At 41.8% G+C, this 22970-nt stretch overlaps 1 protein-coding gene across 1 annotated transcript in view; it reads left to right on the top strand.

Moving 5' to 3' along the window:
• LOC145395000 (methyltransferase-like protein 25B) overlaps nucleotides 1-22970 on the top strand; it is a 351111-nt gene that overhangs the window by 259256 nt on the left and 68885 nt on the right. The window contains exon 9 of the mRNA XM_080268744.1: nucleotides 4982-5081. Coding sequence (XP_080124870.1) covers nucleotides 4982-5081 — 100 coding nt within the window. The remainder of the gene's footprint in view (nucleotides 1-4981; nucleotides 5082-22970) is intronic.

The following is a 22970-nucleotide window of genomic DNA, read 5'->3' on the forward strand; positions in this document are numbered from 1 at the left end:
CTAGAAAGCACTTTAAGTGGTTAGAAGGTTTATTTAATGTTATAACTCACAAATACAGTACTCCACAGCAAATACAGTACTCCACAGCAAAACTTCAACACACAAATACTGTACGTAAACACAAGGAAACATTCCGAAGCCGATCATAGGTAATCATATAAATCAGGTTAACTGGTACCAGGGCTTTATTTAATGCTTTATCTTTTTTGAGTGCTTTAACTTACAAGTACATACCAGAACAGTACATATTTAACTTAGCAATGCAGTACTGTGGAAAAGCTGTACAGCAAGTCTTTAACGAACAAACAAAAAAGGCAATATTCCGACGCCGATCATGGGTAATCATATAAATCAGGTTAACTGGTTACAAGGCTTTATTTAATGCTTTAATTGCTTACAAGTATATACCAGAACAGTAAATATTTAACTTACAAGTACAGTACTGTAGAAAAGCAGTACGTTAAGAGTTTAACGAACAAACAAAAAAGGCAATATTCCGACGCCGATCATGGGTAATCATATAATTCGGGTTAACTGGTTACAAGGCTTTATTTAATTATTTAACTTTATTTAAGTGCTTGCAAGTACAGTACATATGAGAACAGTAAATATTTAACTTACAAATACTGTACAGTACTGTGGAAAAAATGAACAAATAAAAAAGGCAATATTCTGACGCCTATCAGGTAAACTGGTTATAAGACTTTATTTCTTGCTTTAACATTATTTAATAGTACTTTGAGCTGCACATAAACTTACCAGAACAGTACAGTACTGTAAATATTTAACTTACAAATACTGTGCTACTGTACTCGGGAATGTCTCACTCATTGAATAATTTCCCGCCTAGATCGTCACGTAATCAAAACAGACCGCGCGCTGCGGTGACGTTCGAGGATTTGATCTTTCAAAGGCCTCTCCTGCGTTAACCCCTTCTTTACCGACCCCCTCCCCCAAATGTAAACATTACGTTTACCCCCCATACCGACCTGATAGCTCCCCCTCCCGTAGTATGAGCGGTAGTGTATATTTTTTGCCACGTTGAAAATATTCACTCTTTTTTATTTGTTCGTATACTGATGATCACATAAACCCAGCATGATGTTGATAATAAAAAAATATTATTAAATAAATCATTATGGTATATAAGTTTACATATCTTATGCTGAAGTACTGTTACCCAGGTAACTACTGTACAAACTGGCTTGAAAAAAATGTCCTGCACAGATGGATGGCATATTTATTTACCCTGTAAGCTAAGCATGAAGTATGTGGACACAAGTGATGGTGATGACGACCTTGACCCACTTGTTGCCGAGAGTGCAGCGTCACTAAGCTCGCTACTATTTTCCTCCTCTTTCCTCACTCACATCAACCTCACTATCTTTGTCAGGATCACAGTCATCTACTGACACATCAGACACTGCTGCATCATCATCTGATACATCTAAATAAGTATCCTCATGAGGAATAAACTCGTCACTATCGGAATTTGCCAAGGATGCCATGAGAGAAAAATATCCTGTACGCCCTCTCTCGTGGTCAAGTGCGTGGTAACTGACTCTCTCAGGCAGGCCAAGGGGTGTAAATTTTGCCGTATGTCAGCAGAAAATATAGTACGATATCTGTAGTAAAAATTATAAATAAAATAATGATTGGTCTAAAAGAGGTTACATCACAGATGAGTGAGCATGCCATTGGTGCCACCGCAACTCAGTCATGACGTATCTTATGATGTCAGAATTCGTCAAAACTTCGTCACAGTCTTTGTCGTTAAAACACAGAGCTGTTGCTAACACGAGGTCCTCAGAAACAGCCTTACTGGCCTACCCTGAGGCCCATAAGCTGCCATTCATTAAAGGGTGTACCAGCATACCACGGTAGCGGTTCCGGTGTCTCACAGGTGTTTACTGGCGATGTACGGGGGTACATCAAAACACATTTTCGGTAAAGAAGGGGTTAATTTGTAGTTTTCATAATAGTTCTTTAATCTTACGTTGTCTTATATGTATCCCAGCCCTTACCGTGTATAATTGCAAGCGCGTTCCTTGAGATCGTGTTCCATGCGAGTTTCCTGTATATATATATATATATATATATATATATATATAGTGGTAGGTGGTGGCGACCATCATCCACTCACTTGATGTAGTGCTGCCTACTTCGTCCTTAGCCTTTATCATTCTTTTTCTGTGCCTGCCCTCCTCCCTCCCTATTTCTCCCATCTTTCTTGTCACTTCTTATTGCTTTTCTTTCTTTTACAGGTGGCTTTACACTGAGTGACAAACCAAATGGTTTCCTGTGAGCTGGGAAATAATTTACAATGCTGGGTGGTAACCATGTAACCAAACCATACATGCTCCCTACGTGTCAGCAATTGGGTTTGTGGAGGGTTAGTGCCCCTCCCCGTAAAACAAATAACTCAGACTCAAATGGCCACCCCTTATAAGTTTGCGGCATCTGGCAATATATATATATATATATATATAGGTTTCCTGTGCACCAGGAAATCATTTGCTACGTTGGGTGGTAACCATATAACCAAATTTTGGCGCCTGGTGGTTTAGTGAGTACAGGTAACTCGCACGGAACACGATCTCACGGAACGCGCTTGCAATTATACACGGTAAGGGCTGGGATACATATAAGACAACGTAAGATTAAAAAACCATTATGAAAACTACAAATTAACGCAGGAGAGGCCTTTGAAAGATCAAATCCTCGAACGTCACCGCAGCGCGCGGTTTGTTTTGATTACGTGACGATCTAGGCAGGAAATTATTCAGTGAGTGAGACATTCCCGAGTACAGTAGCACAGTATTTGTAAGTTAAATATTTACAGTACTGTACTGTTCTGGTAAGTTTATGTGCAACTTAAAGTACTATTAAATAACATTAAAGCAAGAAATAAAGTCTTATAACCAGTTTACCTGATAGGCGTCAGAATATTGCCTTTTTTATTTGTTCGTTTTTTCCACAGTGCTGTTCAGTATTTGTAAGTTAAATATTTACTGTTCTCGTATGTACTGTACTTGTAAGCACTTAAATAAAGTTAAATCATTAAATAAAGCCTTGTAACCAGATAACCTGAATTATATGATTACCCATGATCGGCGTCGGAATATTGCCTTTTTTGTTTGTTCGTTAAACTCTTACTGTACTGCTTTTCTACAGTACTGTATTTGTAAGTTAAATATTTACTGTTCTGGTATGTACTTGTAAGCAATTAAAGCATTAAATAAAGCCTTGTAACCAGTTAACCTGATTTATATGATTACCCATGATCGGCGTCGGAATATTGCCTTTTTTTTGTTTGTTCGTTAAAGACTTATAATAAGAGAAAAATACATTTTTGTCTTGGTATCTTTACCTATTTGCTCAGGTTTGCTGTAATGGTTTGCAACTTGTAGAAAACTGTGAAAACTTTCGGGAAGTGAACGAAAATCTGGGACATACCATCTCATGTATCATCTGTCAGTTCACCACCGGCTATCGTGATGAGTGGATGTACAATTTTTTCGCTCGTGGCCATGCCTAACCACACATAGTTACACCCATTATCTCGACCCAGACAGAAAATACAACCTTTTTCCTCCCTTGCAAAACACAAACAACCACCCTGTTTACGAGACAGCAATATATATTGTGAAAATAACAAGGTAAAATGATAAAGATGAACGTAAAATGATTGAGAAAGATGAACATGTTATGACGGAAGAAATACGTTTTCCCTGTCTGTAAACGTATTTATTTCTGCTTTGTATCTGTATTCGTAATAATTAGACTTATTCTTAGTTCTGAAACTGCATTACGATTCTATTTTTAGCCATTCTCGTGGTGTGGGAGCTGGAAGTTGTGACACAACTTCCTTATTGCTAATTGGACTGACCCTCCACTTTATTCTCCCGTGGCAGAGTCTAGCCTTGGAGGACATGCAGTTTTCTCATTTAGGACTGAAAATTCAACTCTTTCGCTCCCTTTTCCAAGCATGGGCACAACGATAACGTAAAAAATAACTCGAAACTACCATGAACATATATCAGAAAGGTGAAAATGTATTCATAACATTTTTTTTTTTTTTTCCAGCCATTCCTAACAGATTATGTACTGAAATCATTCGATATCACAGTACTGCATTTCTAAGTTAAATATGTACTGTTCTGGTATGTACTTGTAAGTTAAAGCACTGGTACCAGTTAACCTAATTTATTACCTATGATCGGCGTCGGAATGTTTCCTTGTGTTTACGTACAGTATTTATGTTGAAGTTTTGCTCAGGAGTACTGTATTTGTGAGTTATAACATTATATAAACCTTCTAACCACTTAAAGTGCTTTCTAGTGACAGATAACAGCAAAACAACACATTTGGGGGGTCTAGGGAGCAAAATACGGAGTAGTTTAAATATACGCGATTTCGCACCTAACACGGCACGGTAGGAACGAAACCCTCGTGTTCCGTGCGAGTTACCTGTAATTATGGCACTCCAGTCGGATTGATCCGGTGAAGGTTAATATCCAAGGGATGGTTGGGGTATATTGCTCAAGTGATGCCACTCAGGGATGAGTGAGGCTGGTCACTTTCATCTTAAATGTCAGGGCCAACTTGCCTAGCCCTGGGCTCCTACACTCCTCATGGGGCGATGTAGGATTGGATGATGATATATATTTATATTCAGCCAGTCCACGATCGTCAGTATTAGGACTTTACGTAGCAGGACCCCGAAACTGGCGACCATCAGACACTGGTCTTTAGGGGTTAAGAGAGCATGCTTAGATGGAGTAGTCTTATGGAGAGAATAGGTATAAATAGAGTGATGAAAAGGGTGTATGTGAGTGAGATTGGGGGTGGGAGGAGGTGCATTAGACTGGATGTATTGTTACTTAACCTCATTCTGTCTGGTTGAGCTGACCCATCAATCTCAAGTAAGCAGCTGGTTCTGTGGGGCAATCCTATTGGTACAGTACATTTTCTGTTTCAGGTATGCAGTAGCAGCTGTGTCCAGACTTCAGGATGTGAAATTACCCAAGGATGACCTAACCAGTGGCCCAACCATGCAGAAGCTTTCCAGATGGATGCAGGTAAGTAGAATTAGTGTGTGGATGATTTTAAATATCTTTGACCATGATAGCCCGATGTATATTGTTCTTGCTTCCACCAGATGTCTTCGGAAAGATTGTTGGAACTTGAGAGGTTCAAAATAGTATTCATAGATCCCTTTGCCACTAGAGAGCCGTCCTAGAGTACTTTCACTTTAACCCCTCCGTGGCTGAAAGCCCGGAATTTTCCGTGCACCCCGGGCCGATGCCGGGGCCATTTTTTGAAGTTTTGAAAATTGATTTTTTTTTCTTGCCATATCGAAGAGAAAGTTCGGATGCACCTAATAGTGCAAATCCCAGCTTCCTAGACACATTTTGTGGCTTGCAATGAAGCGCGGAAGTTGCAGAAATATCGGCAACCAATATCACCGCCCAGAGGCACTGCCGCATCGCAACTGGGCAGGTGTTGTTGTTGTTGTTGTTGTTTTTTTACCTCCCAAAACAATGCGAATGGTGCTGAAATGTTATGCCTATATGAGATATGATTATATCGAATGATTTCAGTACATAATCTGTTAGGAATGGCTGGAAAAAAAATGTTATGAATACATTTTCACCTTTTTGATATAAAATATGTTTATGGTAGTTTCGAGTTATTTTTTACGTTATCGTTGTGCCCATGCTTGGAAAATGGAGCGAAAGAGTTGAATTTTCAGTCCTAAATGAGAAAACTGCACGTCCTCCAAGGCTAAACTCTGCCACGGGAGAATAAAGTGGAGGGTCAGTCCGATTAGCAATAAGGAAGTTGAGTTGCAACTTCCAGCTCCCACACCACTAGCATGGCTAAAAATAGAATCGTAATGCAGTTTCAGAACTAAGAATAAGTCTAATTATTACGAATACAGATACAAAGCAGAAATAAATACGTTTACAGACAGGGGAAAATGTATTTTTTCCGTCATAACATGTTGATTGTTCTCTGTCATTTTACATTAATCTTTATCATTTTACCATATTATTTTCACAATATATATTGCTGTCTCATAAACAGGGTGGTTGTGTGTGTTTTGCAAGGGAGGAAAAAGATTGTATTTTCTTTTCTGGGTCGAGATAATGGGTGTAACTATGTGTGTTTAGGCATGGCCATGAGTGAAAAAATCGTACATCCACTCATCACGACAGCAGGTGGTGAACTGACGGATGATACGTGAGAGGGTGAAGTCAAGGTCAGTCTCATGTCCCAGATTTTCGTTCACTTCCCGAAAGTTTTCACAGTTTTCTACAAGTTGCATTGCATCAAATGATCCAAACCATTACAGCAAACCTGAGCAAATAGGTAAAGATACCAAGACAAAAATGTATTTTTCTGTTATTATCATGTCTTTTTTGTATGTGCCTGTATTACTTCATAATCGTAAACAGGTGGTTGTGTGTGTTTTGCAAGAGAGGACAAAGATGATATGTTCTGCCTGGGTCGAGATAATGGATGTAGTTGTGCTTGTTAAGGCATGGACAGGAGCGAAATAATCGAAAATCCAGTTATCGCAGCAGGAGGCTCTGAACTGCTGGATAGGGTGTATGGGAGTGTAGTGCAGGTCAGTGTGCAGACGTTCAGAATGTCCATTCACTTCCCAAAAATTTTTGCAGTTTTTTACAGGCCGCGCTCAAACGACGCCGGCGGCCATTTGTCGGTTAAACATCATTCAGCGCCAGCGGCCACGGAGGGGTTAAGGGAGTTTCTTTGAACTTGAGAGGTTAGAAATAGTGTTCATCAATCGCTTTGCCACAAGAGAACTGTTCTAATCTAATACAGCATGAATAAGATACAGTAATCCCACCTAATCCGGACTTGTTTTATTCAGGAGCCCACTTAATGTGGCCTGGCTTACCACAGCAGAATAAACCTACTTAAATCAGTTGAGTCCTGATGCAGTCCAGTTCACCCATGTGCATTCACTTATAAATAACTCTCTGAAATCACAACTATTAACGTAATACTCTGTACTGCATTAGGATTAATGCATGTAATTAATGCTTACAAGTCATGAGACTGACAAAAATACAATCTTGGTAGACACATGTATTGTCTAGTCAGAAGATCTCTTAAACATATGCCTGGACAGACTAATATACAGCACTGCAGAGTATTTTTTTTTCCTCTGCATATGATTTTTCCATAAAGCCCGGGAAACACTACAAAAAGTCTTAATACAGACAGTGAAAAATATACTAAAACAGCATTTATGGACACATCACAGATGGTAAGTTGAAGCATGACTGTAGAAGGCATCAGCTTTTATATCAGATTTGTCATGAGCATGTAACTGCTGTTTTGATAATACTGTATCTTCATTGACTGTACTGTAAATTTGATAAGAATTAAGACCTTTTTGACCTTTTATAATGTTTATTCTTATCTTTCCTTCCTTCCTTCTTTCCTCTTCCTTCTGTCTGTGGTTGACTCTACACTGAGTGACAAGTCAAATGGCTTCCTGTACGCCAGGGAACTATTTTCTATGCTGGGTGGTAACCATATAAGCAAATTATGTCTCCTGATGGTTTAGTGGGTAATTAAGGTGCTCCAGTCGGATTTATTGCTCACATGATGCTACTTAGGGATGTGTGACACTGGTCGCTTTCATCTTAAATGTCAGGAGCAACTTGCCTAGCCCCATGTTCCTATGCTCCTTATTGGGCAACACAGGTTTAGATAATGAATGATTGAATGAATGGTGTGAATTACAGTAAACCATAAGTATAGGGAAAAAGTAATTTTCTGTATGGTACTTCAGACTGCCAAGGACTTTAAAGACCTCTTCAGTCACTGGTTAATGGTGTGTGTTTCCCTTCTTCTGGATCCAGTTTATCAGTAAAGTTGGTTAATGTGGACTGATGTTCTCTCCAGGTAGTCCAGATTAACTTTTTTTTTTTTTTTTTTTTTTTTTAAGATGTCACTAGACTGAATGGATTAACCAGTATCATCCTCTCCTTGTACTTTAAACTTCCTCCTTTTACATCAGTTTATTGGCTGATCATACTTGGTTAACTAGTGCTCTTCTTTCATACCTCAAAAAGGTTGGTACATTATGCTGGTCAATGAGTGGAAGAGATGGAATGCTGAAATACTATTATAGATATTAAAATGGGTGATATTGTACTGACTTGCCATTTTGTTTTGTTACTTTGTTTATAAAGGCTCTACTCTACTTGCATTAGGTGACCTTGGCCACCAAATGATGGCTGTCCATGGTGCTTGATCTCTAACAACTTTTCTTTTTAGTTCCTTAATCCAGAGGTCACATTCTGTGACTCTCTCTCTCTCTCTCTCTAACAAGTTTGTGGATAATCCCGCTGTTACTGAAAACGTTTTTGATGTAGCATTGAAATGCTTATAAAAGTGTTAATCTCTCTCTCTCTCTCTCACTGAGAAAGGGAAACTCAGTACATCATCAGACTTAAGTACAGATTTTGTAAGTGGAAGTGAATAAGTTCATTGCTTCAAGTTGTCAGGGTTTGTCTCTGTTCTGGGTCAGCCATCCTTAAATCCTTAATACTGTATTAGTAATAGCAAATCTACATTATTTTCTTGGGTAGAGTAAGGCAAGTTACACTGAAAATATTCAGACTAATTTAGTCAGCCCAGAATACCATGAGATGAATTAACTGATTCAAACTCACTAAGGGAAAGGAAAAAGAAAACTGAAAATGGAGCAGCCTTTGAAGTGGTTGGTATTATGGTTGTTTTTCTGAGGCATGTGTTACTGCATACCTTTGGCCAACTGACACATTGTTTCTTCTTACAGAATCTCCATTGGCTGAAAATTAGTATAGATTCTTTGTTTCCTGTTTTTTGCAATTGCTTTATTGTTAAAGTAATAATTCATAAGTAAAAGACTGACATTATGTGATCATCTGAGTTGAGTGTTTGATACTTCAAGGAACTTTATCTACCACATATACCACAAAGACAAGGAATGTACAATCTAGCCTCACTATATGATGTGGTTAAGTCAAGTGATAACCCATTGCATAATGATTTAATGTATATTGAGGCATTTATAATATGAGTTCATTGGGGATGTATTTTTGGTCAAGGGCAGCCCACCCAAAAAAGTCTAAAAAAAAAAAGTTTCTAATCCTGGAAGTTATTTCAATACTCTGTACTTCACTTGCTGCTTACCACTAAAAATAAGTCTGAAAACAAGTTTCCAGTTCACATAAGCAGGTAGTTATTTCACTTCACTTGCTGTGTGAACTCCAGCACCAGCACCACACTATTTTCCATTATTGACACAAATACACCTGAGTGACCAAGTTTGGAGGCCATCTTGGAACAAATGAATGACTGTAAGCTTGCCTGTTGGCATTCATATAAGTGAAAATAATTATCACACGTAGGCCAGTGAGGATTTGTACATGATCAAAATGGTTGCAGTAGCAATTTTCATGATCACTCAGCGAGACCGGGTTAGTGCTGTAAATCAGCAAGCAAAACACGATAAATGTTGGTGTCAGTATCAAAAGGGAATAATTATTGTGAAACTGCAGGAGAGTTTCCATTATTATAAGTAACTCAGACAGCTTTTAAAATATAGAGAACTGTATGAATGTCACAGATATGGGCTTTAAAAGCTACAAAAATGCTTAATTTGGACGTTATTGATCAAATACAGTAAATATTCTCACTGATATTCAAGGCCAGTGCATATGCATTCAAAATAAAAGGAAATTTGAGTATTAATCCCGTAAGGGGTGGCCACAAACAAATCGCCTCCATGTCGCCCTGTCCCCCGCCACTGCCCCGCTCCCAGCTCCCACCCCCCTCTCTCATATACCTGTCCACTCCATCCCTCCAGCTCGTCCTTGGCCTCCCCGTCCCTCTCCCCCCCTCCACCTCACTCACACACTCTCCTCGTTAGTCTCTTACTCTCCATCCTTTCCACATGGCCAAACCACCTCAGTGTGTTTCTCCTAATGCTTCTTATCACATCCACACCACAATGATCCATCACTTCCTCATTTGTCAGTCTCTCTCGCCATGTGACTCCACATGCTTTCTCAAATAACTCATTTCCACTGCTTTCACTCTTGACATGTGACCCTCCAACAAGGTCCAAGCTTCACTTCCATACGTTAGAATTGGTATCACAATACTGTCATGTCATAACTTATTCACTTCCATGCTCACTTCCCTGTTTCTTATCTCTGCTTTCAAGGAACCAGCAACCTTTCTTCCTTGTTGTGCCCTTTCAAGTACCTCACCCTCTAAACTTCCACCCTGACTCACCACACTACCCAAGTATTTAAACGCACTCACATTTTCCATTTCCTCCTCATCCAACCTCACTGTACATTCACTGGGTTCACCTCTCTTGAAGACCATAACTTTACTCTTCCTTACATTCACCTTTAGATTCTGTTTCTTACATACTCTCCCAAACTCATCCACCAAGCCATGCACCTCCCCTTCATTTTTGTTTAAAAACACAGTATCAAACAACAGTACAGGGAGTTTCCAAACACTGCCCTCTCTCATTAGGGCCACTCCCGCATCCACTGCCCTACCTAGTATCTCTTTTATAAACCCATCCATATACAGATTGAACAACCACGGAGTCATGACACATCCCTGTTTCAGTTCAACCTTCAAATAGAAAAATCCACGTAGTTCACTATCCACACACACTGCAGCTTCAGCACCCTCACACATACTCTTCACAGCTTTGAACAACTTCCCATCTACTCCATATATTCTTAATGCTTTCAACAATCCTTGCCTATCCACTCTGTCATTTACTTTCTCCAAATCCAGGCCACATACAACTTCTTTCCCTTCTCAAGAAACTTTTCCACTAAAGATCTAAGAATGAATATCTGTTCAACACAACCTCTTCCTTTCCCAAAACCGCCCTGTTCTTCTCCAACTAATGCCTCTGTTATTTCCCGAACTCTGTCAATAAGTATCCTACCAAATACTTTTCCTGTTACACTAAGCAGACAAATGCCCCTATGATTACCACATACTTCTTTTTCCCCTTTTCCTTTATACATAGGAATAATAATACCTGACTTCCAGTCTTCTGGGACTCTACCTTCCTCCCAGGCCAATCTGCACATCTTCCACATCCATTCAACTACTCTCTCTCCCCCATGCTTCAGCGTTTCACCGCACACTCCATCAATTCCTGGGGCTTTCCCTATTTTAACTTTCTTTATTGCTTCCACAACTTCCATCCTACTGATTTCTTCCTCTCTTCTCATATCCCTCCTTTTCCCAGCCACTTATACTTGCATTACTTTCATTCTCTATTTTCAGCAGTTTGTTAAAGTGTTCTCTCCATCAACTCACTTTTTCTCCCTTCTCCACTAGTAATCTACTATTTTTATTTTTCACACCCCCAACTAACTTCTTTAGCACCCTGTGTAACTCTCATTACCTCTTTCCAGAAGATTTTCTTACATTCCCTCCACTTTACACTCAAATTCCTTCCAAATTCCTCATCCACTCTCATCTTACTCTCTCTTCCTAATCTTTTCACCTCTCTCATCCTCTCTACATACAACTCTCTCTTCCATCTCTCAACTTCTTCCACGCACCTGTTTCTCATTCACTCATTATATGCTTTCTTCTTTTGTACCACAGCCTCTCTCACCTCTTCATTCCACCATGCTGTTCCCTGCACACCCTTTCGTCTTCTTTTCACCCCACACACCACCTCACATGCTGCACATATTTCTTCTGTGAATATCTTGCACACACCTTCCACATCCCCCATCTGCTCCAATCCATATTTCCCCAGTCACTCCTCCACTTCCCTCTTATATTCTGCCCTTTTTTCATCGTCTTGTAACCTTTCCACCCTCTTTGTATGAGCTACTTCCTCCTGTCCTTCCTTTCTTCTATTTCTCTATATCTTTTGGACTCTGATTCTGACCATCACCAAGTGGTGGTCAGAGAGTCCACTCCCCCAACCTCTATATACTCTTACATCCATTATACTGTACACCTTCTCATCCTGTCATCCACATATACATAATCAGTCATTGCCTTCCGTTCATTCAGTTAACCATCCACCCTTCTCATCACTCGCCATGTATACCTGTGGATCATTTTATGCCTGAAGAGGGTATTGGCTATCACCAACCCCCTCCCGGCACTTATGTCCACTAAAGCACTGCCATTCTCATCCATCTCTGCAGGCACACTCCACTCACCAACTACTCCATCCACCTTCACATTCCCTACTTTTCCATTCATATCTCCAGTCAAAAACACTCTCTCATTCCTTTCCAACTTTTCCATGCTCACATCCACATTTGTCCAGAACTCTTCTCTCACTCTGCTTGCACGATCTTGCATTGGCGCATACACACACACAATCACCCACATTTATAGTCCAACTTTCAATCTTACCCACACAATCCTTAAGCCAACTGGTCCATACTCTCTTATATTTGCCTTCCATCTGTTACTCACAACAATACACATTCCTTCTTTTGCCCTCTCTTTCTCACCTACTCCTGTGCATATTCCCCATCCATGCTCCCATTCTCTCACACTCTTACCTCTCCATTTAGTTTCAGTTAATCCACATACATCCACTTTTGCACCCTCAAGCACCTGGACAATCTCTGTCTCTTTCACCTCATCATTCGCACCCCTTACATTCCATGTTGATATCCATACCATGTCATTTGTTCGGTCATTTGTCGTCACCTTTTGGTCAGTCTTGGTCCGAGGCTTCTTGTTCGTATTTTTAGGTAGTTGTTTTCTGGGGAGGGGCACTAACCCTCCGCCCACCCACTTGTTGTCACGTAGGAAACACGTGTTGGTTGGTTATAAGGTTACCACTCAGAGTTGTAAATGCTTTCCTGGTTTACAAGTAAACATTTGGCTTGCTACTAAGTGTAGAGTTACCCTAAAAAAACAGAGCAACAATATACTAAGTGTTTATCAGTGTTTGTTTTCATGTACATCATGTGTGCAGCAGTTTTCAAATATTCAGAAAAAAATATTAGAAAAAAAATATATATATATATTGTCAGAAGATAGAGAAAAAAATCCTGAGTTCAGTGGCATATAACACATTATAGCAAAAAAAAAAAAAATCAGTCCGTGAATTAATAAATATTCCCTGTGCATTGGTGCCAGGCGAACGATGTGTTATGGTCGCACTGTGTCGTCAGTGTCAATCTTGCAATCAGATAGGATGTAAATCAGCATCTGAACCACCACTGTCATCATCTGACAACGTATCACTATCATCATTGCACTCATCCAAAGATTTCGTCCTGTATTTGCTAGGGCTACCGCTAGCATCGGCCTCCTGGAGAAGATTTCGTACCGGTACCTCCGGCATGTTGTAGGCAACTGAGCTGAGCTCTCCTCCTTGTAAAAATGCATAATCTATGTATAGCAATATTCTATAGGGTGCCATGAGTTGCTAGCTTATTTATTTTGCGCCATTTCTGACGGCGGAATTTTTTAAAGCAGGAAGTCATATATGATACAGCCGCAGTCAGAGCTATTTGGTCTCAAATAACATAAATGATACAGCCACTGTCAGTGGGTTAAATAATAAAAAGATACAAAACAACTATAAATCCAGTTTTCCAAGAAAAATTTCATTCCAAGCATTTGCACATCTTCCTTCTTCTCTTTTGAGTAGCCCATGCCTTAAATGAATCAGCCTGCTCAGCCTAACTTTAATTAACCTAACCAATCCTGTCTTAAGCAGCCTAACATTACCTAACCTAGCCAATTAACCAAATTGAACCTAACATTCATTCATTCACTCATCATCTAATCCACCTAACCTAATTAAATCTAACAGAACATAACTTATCCTAACTAAATTTTGCCTACGAAGATAAATTTAAACATTTTGGTCCATACCTTACTTTGTAGGATAAAGTTTTGAAGCTGCAATTAAGAAGTGGTGAAGTCTGGAGTTAGCATCTGGGTATTTCATATGGAACATGAACTTGGCCAAATACCCAACAAAGTGCTGCTTCTGGCACCCAAACCTTGAAACAGATTTCTTAACCCATGGGTTGCGAGCCACAGCTCAGGCTGGGTAGCATCGCGTTGCGAACTGCCACTGCTCAGGCAGTGCTGGTTGTGCATCACCATAAACAACTTGACCCCTACGTAAACTTACGCATGGCACTACACAAAGGTGGAGAGAGATAGAGAGTTTTTTTTCTTTTCACCAGATGATGCCCAGGATGTTTATCTTCAAGTTCATAAACACACACACACACACACACACACACACACACACACACACACACACACACACACAAAATTTCCTTCCCCTTTTTGCGCACCACTGGGTGGGATTAAAAAAGGTAATTGCACAATCCACTGGTTAATTTCCAACGATCTATACTCATTGGTGTGAGTATTAGCAAAGGTGCCAGAGTCATGAAATTGTACCTGTGATTTACAGTCAGGTGCTGGAATCCTTCACCCTCCAAGCTGTCCTAAGCCTTTCAGCAGTCACTGACTGTAATGGTCCAAGGTTTCACTTTCTCTTTAATGATCACTAGGAGAGTTTCTGAAGTTTGGCTGTCAACAGGCACCACAAAACACTCACATGCACTTCTACAGATCCAAAAACCCACTGCCTTTCAATAACTTGTTCTAGATTATATTTGTGCCATCCAGATTAAGATTCATGAAGTCCAACTATTTCTCCTTCACTTCCAGTTGTTAGATCTTGATTAAGACTCCAGTAAATCAGTACTTCTTATCAAAAATGTTTTGGAGAGACAATACCTGCCCAGGGCCTCAACCAAATGGGCAGATTTGCATGGCCATGTGGAATGTGAGAGGTATGAGTGAGGAGAGTAAGAGGGTGGAAGTGGTGAATGTGTTCAAGAGTGCAAGATATGCCATGATGGCATTGTGTGAAACTAAGATGAAAGGGTGTGAAGTGGAGGAGTGGGAGGGTGTAAAGTGTGTAAGGTCAGGCATGAATGGCTGAGGAAGATGCAGGGAAGAAGTTACTTTGTTGATGAATGAAGTGTGGCAGAGTAGAATGAGAGATTACAAATGTGTCAGCTCAAGATGTATGTATGTCAAGTTCAAGTTTGAGAAGGTGAAGTGGCAGTGATTGTAGTGTATGCACCATGTGATGACAGGAGTGAGACAGAGAAAGACAGGTTTTAGGATGAGTCGAATGAAGCAGTAGGAGACATGCCCAGGAGTTATAAAGTGACTGTAATGGGTGATATGAATGGTAGAGTAGGCACTGGTCCAGTGAATGATATAATGGGTAATAATAGAGTACCAGGAGAGAATAATCATGAGAAGCAGCTGAAGAAAATGTGTAAGAAAAAGAGGTTGTGCATTTGTAATTCTTATTTTAAATAAAGATGCACATAAATATACTTGATATAGAGTGAATGGAGATCATGCTGAAGGAGCCTGATTGATTATGTGCTCATAGAGAAATCAATGTTGGGTAGTGTTTCTGATATGAGGGCAGTGAGAGGACAATGTGGAGGTTTGTCATATCATATGATTGTGATATGCACGATCAAGCTGAGAGGGGTGAGGTGGACCAAGAGAGAGTGGAGCTGCCAGGGAGAGAGACTGAAAGTTGAGAAGCTGAGGATCAGAGAATTGGCAGATGTATACAGGGCCAAAGTTGGGGAGGAGTTAGAATCAGTGACTTGGAATGAAATGGATCTGGACAGCTTGTGGAATGTACAGTATATAGGAATTGCTTAATTAGGAATGCTAAAGCAGTGTGTGATGTGGCAAGACTAACAACAGAGAAGAAAGGTACGGCATGGTGGGATGGAAAAGTTAAGAGAGCAATGGAGGAATAGAGGAAGAAGTGGCTAGAGTGGATACAGCACAGGGATTCAGTTGAAATAAGAAATGAATATATTGAGATAAAGAAGCACGTAAAATGACTAGTAAAGAGGAAAAAGAAGTAGGTAAATGATGATCTAGGAAAAAAAATGAATGCAAATTATTCTGAAAATTGTATTCCAGAAGGAGGTGCAGAAATGTAGAAGTGACTGTGGAAATAAATGTGAAATTATAAAGAATGTAAGTGGTAGATTATTAACCCATGGGGATGAAGTAAGGATCAGATGGATGGAATATTTTGAAAGCCTGATGAATAGGAATAGAGGGAGCAAAGCGACTGTTAACATGATTGGTGTGTGGGATGTACAGAGAAGGAATGCAGTGCCAGGAAACGTAACACTTGCAGAGGTGGAGAATGCTGTGAATCAGCTGGAAAAATGGGAAAGCAGCTGGGGTTGATGAGGTGTATGCAGAGATGATTAAGTGTGGTGGAGAGAGCAGAATGAAGTGCTTGTTGGAGATATGTAAGAAGGCATGGATGAGTGAAACTGTGCAAGTAGTTTGGAAAAAGGCAGTGATTGTTCCTCTGTACAAAAATAAGGGTGAGCGAAGTGAATGCAACAATTATTGTTGCATAAGTCTATTTAGTGTTATAGGGATGATATATGGAAAAATTATAATAGAGAAAGTAAGACAGATATCAGAAATTCTAGTGAGTGACAAACAGGGTGGCTTTTGGAGTGGCAGAGGATGTGTGGATCAAATATTTGCAGTAAGACAGATAGTGGAGAAGGCGTGTGAGAAGGACAATAATGTGTGGTTTTGCACATGTACGGTGTAGATGGCAAGCTGCTAGGTACCATCAAGAGTTTTTTTATGATGGCAGTGAGGCATGTGTAAGGGTAAATGGGCATCTAAGTGACTGGTTCATGATCAGTGTGGGTGTGCAGCAATGTTGTGTGATGTCCCCATGGTTGTTCAGAATATATGTGGATGGGGTGATGAAAGAAGTAAAAACAAGAGTACAATATTGGAGAGAGGGATGGCAGTGGTAATGAACGGTGATGGATGGAATATCTCAAATGTATTGTGTGCTGATGATGCAGTGCAACTTGAAATACCAGACAAGAGCTTGTAGACTAGTGCAAAGTTTTGTAGATGTCGGTGAGCGTTGTGCGTTGAGAGCAAATGTAGAAAAGAGTAAAGTGATGGTAATTGAGAAAGTTGATTCCCAGTGTGATGTTACAGTGAATGGAGAGAGACTGGAATCGGTGAGGGAGTTCAGTTACCTGGGTACAGTAATAACAAAGTGAGGAAAATGTTGCAAAAGAAGTGGAAAGTAGAGTGACACAAGGAAGGAATGTAGCTGGTGCTATGAAGGCCTTGATAAACAACAGAGGTTGAGTGTTACAGCTGCGCAAGGCTTACATGAAGGAGTGTTAATGCCAGCTTTAACATATGCTTGTGAGACTGTGGTGTGGTATGGAAATGAAAAATCAAGAGTAAGAGCAGTGGAGATGGAACTGCTGAGGAATGTATGTGGAGCACAGAAAGTGGATAGGAGATGGAATAATGTGATTTGTGAAAGATGTGGAGTGAGGAAGTCTGTGTACACCAGAATCAAAGAAAGTGTACTGAAATAGTTTGGTCATGTGGAGAAAATGGATGTCAGTAGAGTGGTGAAAAAGGTATATCTGAACGAATCTGAAGGAGGGAGGAGACGAGGTAGGCAATATGGTGGATGAGTGTGTGAGGAAGAGAGGTACGGAAGTTTGCGAGGCTAAGGGACTGACAAGAGACCGAGCTGGCTGGATGAATTTTGTGTGGAGAAGCGCATAACCAGGGATTTGGCAACCCTTTTTAATGTGACAGCGTTTGGATTGATGCTGTCAGATAGATATATGTGAAGCTACAGAGTGTGATTAAATTTTTTTTGTCTTGTCTGATGGAGTCAGATCCCTTGGGCATGAATGATGAGTGAATGGAAGCAGACTTAGGCTGTCTGGATGTTGCTACTCCTCACCCTGCCCTCGGGTGGGAAAGGAGGTCCAGATGATGATGATGATGATGATGATGACTCATCAAAAATTTGCCCGTCACATATTATATGTTCACTTAATCGTATTTCTTCCCTAGCTGCTTGGTAATAAAACCACTCTCCAAGGTACAAATTAAAGAAGAGTAAACAAGTTTCAGTGCCCAGTTTGCTCCTGTCATACCAAGTATTTTTGAAGATGAACTAATAAAAATCACACACGCATCTCTTTTACTCTCTGAGATGTACTTTGGCTCTGTATTTAAATGCCTTCTTTTTGCAGTTAAACTTTAGAACACTTAGGACAGCACCGTTGTTTATTGATCAAATTATGATCGGATGCATACTTGATGAGCAAGTATCTTCCCAGAGTAATGGTGGTAAAACTCAGTCAATTCCAACTTACATCGTTTACAAATTTCCTGCGCCATTGCGGTTCCTGCCAGATTTTCAGAAATGTCATAGGAGACCACCATTTGAGTTACGTGGGACGAGAACAGTATTTGTTATTGGGACTGAATATTTGTTTATGCATGTATATATGCCATATCCTTAACACAAAGAACGTAAACTACTTATTAGAAATAATGTAAATCTAAATTATTTAAGTGCTCCTGTAGTTTGTTGATATTATAGATTAATGAAGAGTTTAATTTTTGTAGTGAATTAGAGATAATATGTTTGACAGATGGTAAACAGCAGTGTGCACCTGCTAAATCCTATAAATTGCAGTTCCAAAAATTTGCAGGTATATCCATGCAACTGCAGGTATTACTGCCCAATTTCATGTTCAGATATGAAGTTTGCAGTAGGAAAACTTCTGCATGTTTTCCTAACAAAAATTTTAATTGGGAGCTCTCATGCAGTTTGCCCAAAATACTGTAATCTGATAATCAGAATTGTATCACAATCAGTCGAGTCAGTCTGTCTAAAGCCAGATGCAATAAGGCCATAAGGGGTGGCAGTTTTTCTTTGAGTTAGTTATTTTGTGGGGAGGGGCACAAACCCTATGCCAACCCACTTGCTGACACATAGGGAACATGTATTGGTTGGTTATATGGTTACCACCAGGCATTATAAATAGTTCCCTGGGTTACAAGAAACCATTAGGCTTGTCACTCAAAATGAAGTCATGTGAGAAGGAAAAAGTAATGAAAAGCAACAGGAAAGATAGGGGATAATAGGAAGAGAGGATGGCAGACACAGAATAAGAATGATAAAGGGTAAAGGAAGAAGTAGGCAGCACAATATTGAGTGGATGGTGATCACCACCACCCACAACATATAAATATACAGGCATACCCTGGTTTAACGATGTAATTGGCTTGGTAAAACCCCATCGTTACGGGGGTACTTTTAACATGTATTTCAATGTGGACTGTTTACCAGCCTTAGGTCTACCCCCAGACCAAGTCCAAAACCCACCCAGATGATCCCAAAAACAGGTTGAAAGGCAATCCAAATGGCCTAACAGCTGTCAGGGAAGCTAACCCAAGCCTAACACCTGTAAATAACTCACTAAAACCAACAAATAAAGCCTGAAAATCATAAGGAATAGGTTAGAAAATATCAATCACCTCTCATCACTTACTTCTTGTAAGCCCATGTCCAGTCCTGGTCATCATCCTTTCTATCCCTCCCAAGGCTAGGGGACATGTGGTGCTCCCTAACATTCAGTCATCCTCTTCAAAGCCCTGAAACTCTATCTCCAGTGGGAGGGAAGCCTGGCTAGGTGGGGTGTTCGTAGTGGGAGACTGATACGCTTCCTCTGGGGGTGGCGATGGAGTGTGATGCAATGACTCAGGTGGTGGCAATGGGGTGTGATGCAATGGCTCAGGTGGTGGCGATGAGGTACGATGCGGTGGCTCAGGCGGTGGTGATGACGTGTGATGGGGTGGCGATGGAGTGCGATGCAGTGACAGAAGAGGTGGTGAAGGAAACAACCGCGATGACCAGCGAGGTGGTGAGGGAGACAGCTGCGATGAATGATGATTTAGCGATGGAGTCAATTGCGGTGGCTCATGTTGTGGCAAGATAGACATAAACAGTGGCCGAGGTGATGTGGGAGATGGAGGCCGGGATGAAGAAGGCAGCGATGGAGTGGCGGAGTGCCTTAGTGGAGACACAGGTGACACGGGAAACGGGGATCGGCTGGAGGTTAGGCCCAGCACTACGGGCCAAGTACATCCTTGGCAGGAGGTGTCCCTTGGTGTTTCTCTGTTGGTTGAAGGTTAGGGAGATGCTCAGCAGATTGAAGGCTGGGGAGATGCACTACTTGTTGAAGGCCAGGGAGATGCTCTGCTGGTTTAAGGCTGGGGAGATGCTCTGCTCGTCGAAGGCTGGGGAGAACCTGTGTGACTTGCTGGCGTGGTGGGGGCCTGCTTGAAGAAGGCTGTGATTATAGTCTGCCTGGCCTCCCTCTTCTTCTTCTTCAGCATCGTCCTGTATGCTTTCATCCTCTCCTTGAGCCAATTAGCTGCATCCCTGCTTTGTCCTGGGAGGGGGTCGTGTGTCAGCATAAGCTCAGTCATCTCGTCCAGCTTCATAAGCATCTTCAAGATTTTTATGTTCAGAGCTCGCACTTCAGGGATGACCTCCTCCTCCTCCTCCTCCTCCTCCTCCTCCTCCTCCTCTGCCTCCTGGTGTGCCCACTGGATCTCCATATCGAGGAGCTCCTAGTTGCTGAGCTCCTCCCTGTGACTTTTGAAAACCTCCTCCACATCATCCTCGTTGACCTCCCCGAAGCCTGCCTCATGCGACAGTTCCACAATGTCCTGCCACACACGCTGCACAGGCAGAGTTTGCACGCCCTCAGGGAAGCCGGTGAAGGAGTGGACACACTCTGGCCACAGCGTCTACCACTTGCTGTTCATGGTGGTCTGCTAACCTCATTTCATGCTGCAGTGATTTTGTCTAGGGTGTGGCGTATGTTGTAGCCCTTCCAAAACTACTACACTGCTGTCCTGTCATTGCTGCCACAGGTGCTCACCAACTGCTGCATAGTGTGGCAGAGGTAATAAGCCTGAAAGGCAGCAATCACCTCGTGGTCCATTAGCTGCAAGAAAGATGTGGTGTTGGGGGGCAGGAATACCACCTCTATATTGCTGGCCCATTCCTTTGTCATGGGAGTGTGGCTAGGCGCGTTGTCTACCACCACGAGAAATCTGTTCGCCAAATTCTCCCGCGATGCATACCTCTTCAGCACACGAAAGAGTTACAGATGGAAATATGATGAACAGATGTCGGAAGTCAGCCAGGCCTTGTTGTTGGACTTCCAAATACTGTAACCCCAAGGTTCTCTTTAACATACCCCACCAGAGCCCTGGGGTTCTTGGAGTGGTAGACAAGGAGCAGCTTCAACTTGAGGTTACCCTCGGTGTTGTCCCCCAGCAGGAGCGTCAGTTGGTCATTCAAGGGCTTGAATCCTGACGTAAACTTTTCCTTCGTTGGAAGATATGTCTTGGAGGACATTCTCTTCCAAAAGAGCCCAGTCTTACCCAATTCAAGACCTGCTTCGCACTGTAGCCACCCTCCATGATGATGCGTTTAAGTTCGTCAGGAAATGCTGCTGCCGCCACTGTATCTGCAATTGCCGCCTCACCGTACATCTTCATGTGGTGGAGGTTTGCTCGCCTCTTGAAGTCAAACCACCCATGGCTTGCCTTAAAGGTCTCACATTCATCAGGATCCCACCTGACCTTTATTTCATCCCATAGCGAGAGAGCCTTAGTGCATATAATGGTTTGGCTCATGGGTGCCTTGCGCTGGTTCTGATCCCCCACCCATGTGTGCAGCATCCACTTCAGCTCACCCATCACAGGCTGTCGCTGCCGGGTGATACGGGAGGCAGATATGGTTGCAACCTCCCCAACAGCAGCCTTAATGGCCTCCTTCATCTTGATGATGGTGGAGACAGTTGACTGGGCCAGATGGATAGCCGAGGCGATAGCACATGCACCTTCGCCTTTGTCATGACGCTGAAGAATTTCCAATTTGACCTCAAGTGACACAGTCTTACATACACGGTTTGTGGGAACATCACCAGCACCACCACTAGCAGGCTGCTTACCACCATGACTAGGGCCTCCACCTGCCCCACCATGTGCAGCAGCATTACCAGACATTGTCACACTTATTTGGGCCAAAAATCACAGAATATCGCCCTCCACACACAATTAGCATCACTGCTTTACTCATAGCACTGCTCGAACACAGTTACGATGCACTATGATAGCAGCTTGCGTAACGTTGGTTGCGCAACACAATGCGTGGTGGGCGAGCATAAGCGAGTTCCTCACTCTGAGATGGCCTGTGCGAGAAGAATGGTATGGGTGAGTGCGGAGTGAGCGATGGCGGTGAGGCCTGCACGAGAGTTTCTGCATGTCCTGGGAGGCGGGCGGGCTCAGCTGGTCGCGGGAACGTGCGCAATTCAAAATTTCGGTCTGTCGCCTGTGGACGCGATATCGGAGGGCCCATCATTAAACCAGGGCTCTGCCATTGGGTATTGGGGTGTGGTGGTACTTGTACCCCCATTGCTAAGCCAGATTATCGCGTCTAGGAGTATCGTATATTGGGGTATTACTGTATATATACGAGGTGCTACACAAAAGGTCCAGTAATTTGAATATTGTAGGAGAATAAGTTACCTTACCTCTTAGTTTTCACTGTCGCCTTCGAAGTAGTCCCCTTGGGCACATACACAGTGGTCCCAGCGTTTTTTCCATGAGTCCATGCATCCCTGGAAGGCTTCAGGTGTGTAGTCTTGAGCATCTCTTGCAATTGTGTCTGGATCTCCTCAATCGAGCCAAATTGATGCCCTTTCAGTCGTAATTTCAGCTTGGGAAACACAAAAAAGTTGCAAGGGGGCAAGGTCAGGCAAACAGGGTGGATGGGGAATGACTACCTTGTTAGTGGAAGCCAGGAACTGCCAGACAACAGTTGACATGTGGGCGGGGGCAATATCATGATGCAGGACCCAGTCCATGTTCTTCCACTGTTCTGGACGTTTGCAGCGGATGTTCTCCCTCAGACATTGCAAAACTTCACAATAAAACTTTCCGCTGACAGGTTG

Source organism: Coenobita brevimanus, chromosome 29 (assembly GCF_032717465.1).
Source record: "Coenobita brevimanus isolate Jiangsu-jjx chromosome 29, ASM3271746v2, whole genome shotgun sequence".
Taxonomy (NCBI): domain Eukaryota; kingdom Metazoa; phylum Arthropoda; class Malacostraca; order Decapoda; family Coenobitidae; genus Coenobita; species Coenobita brevimanus.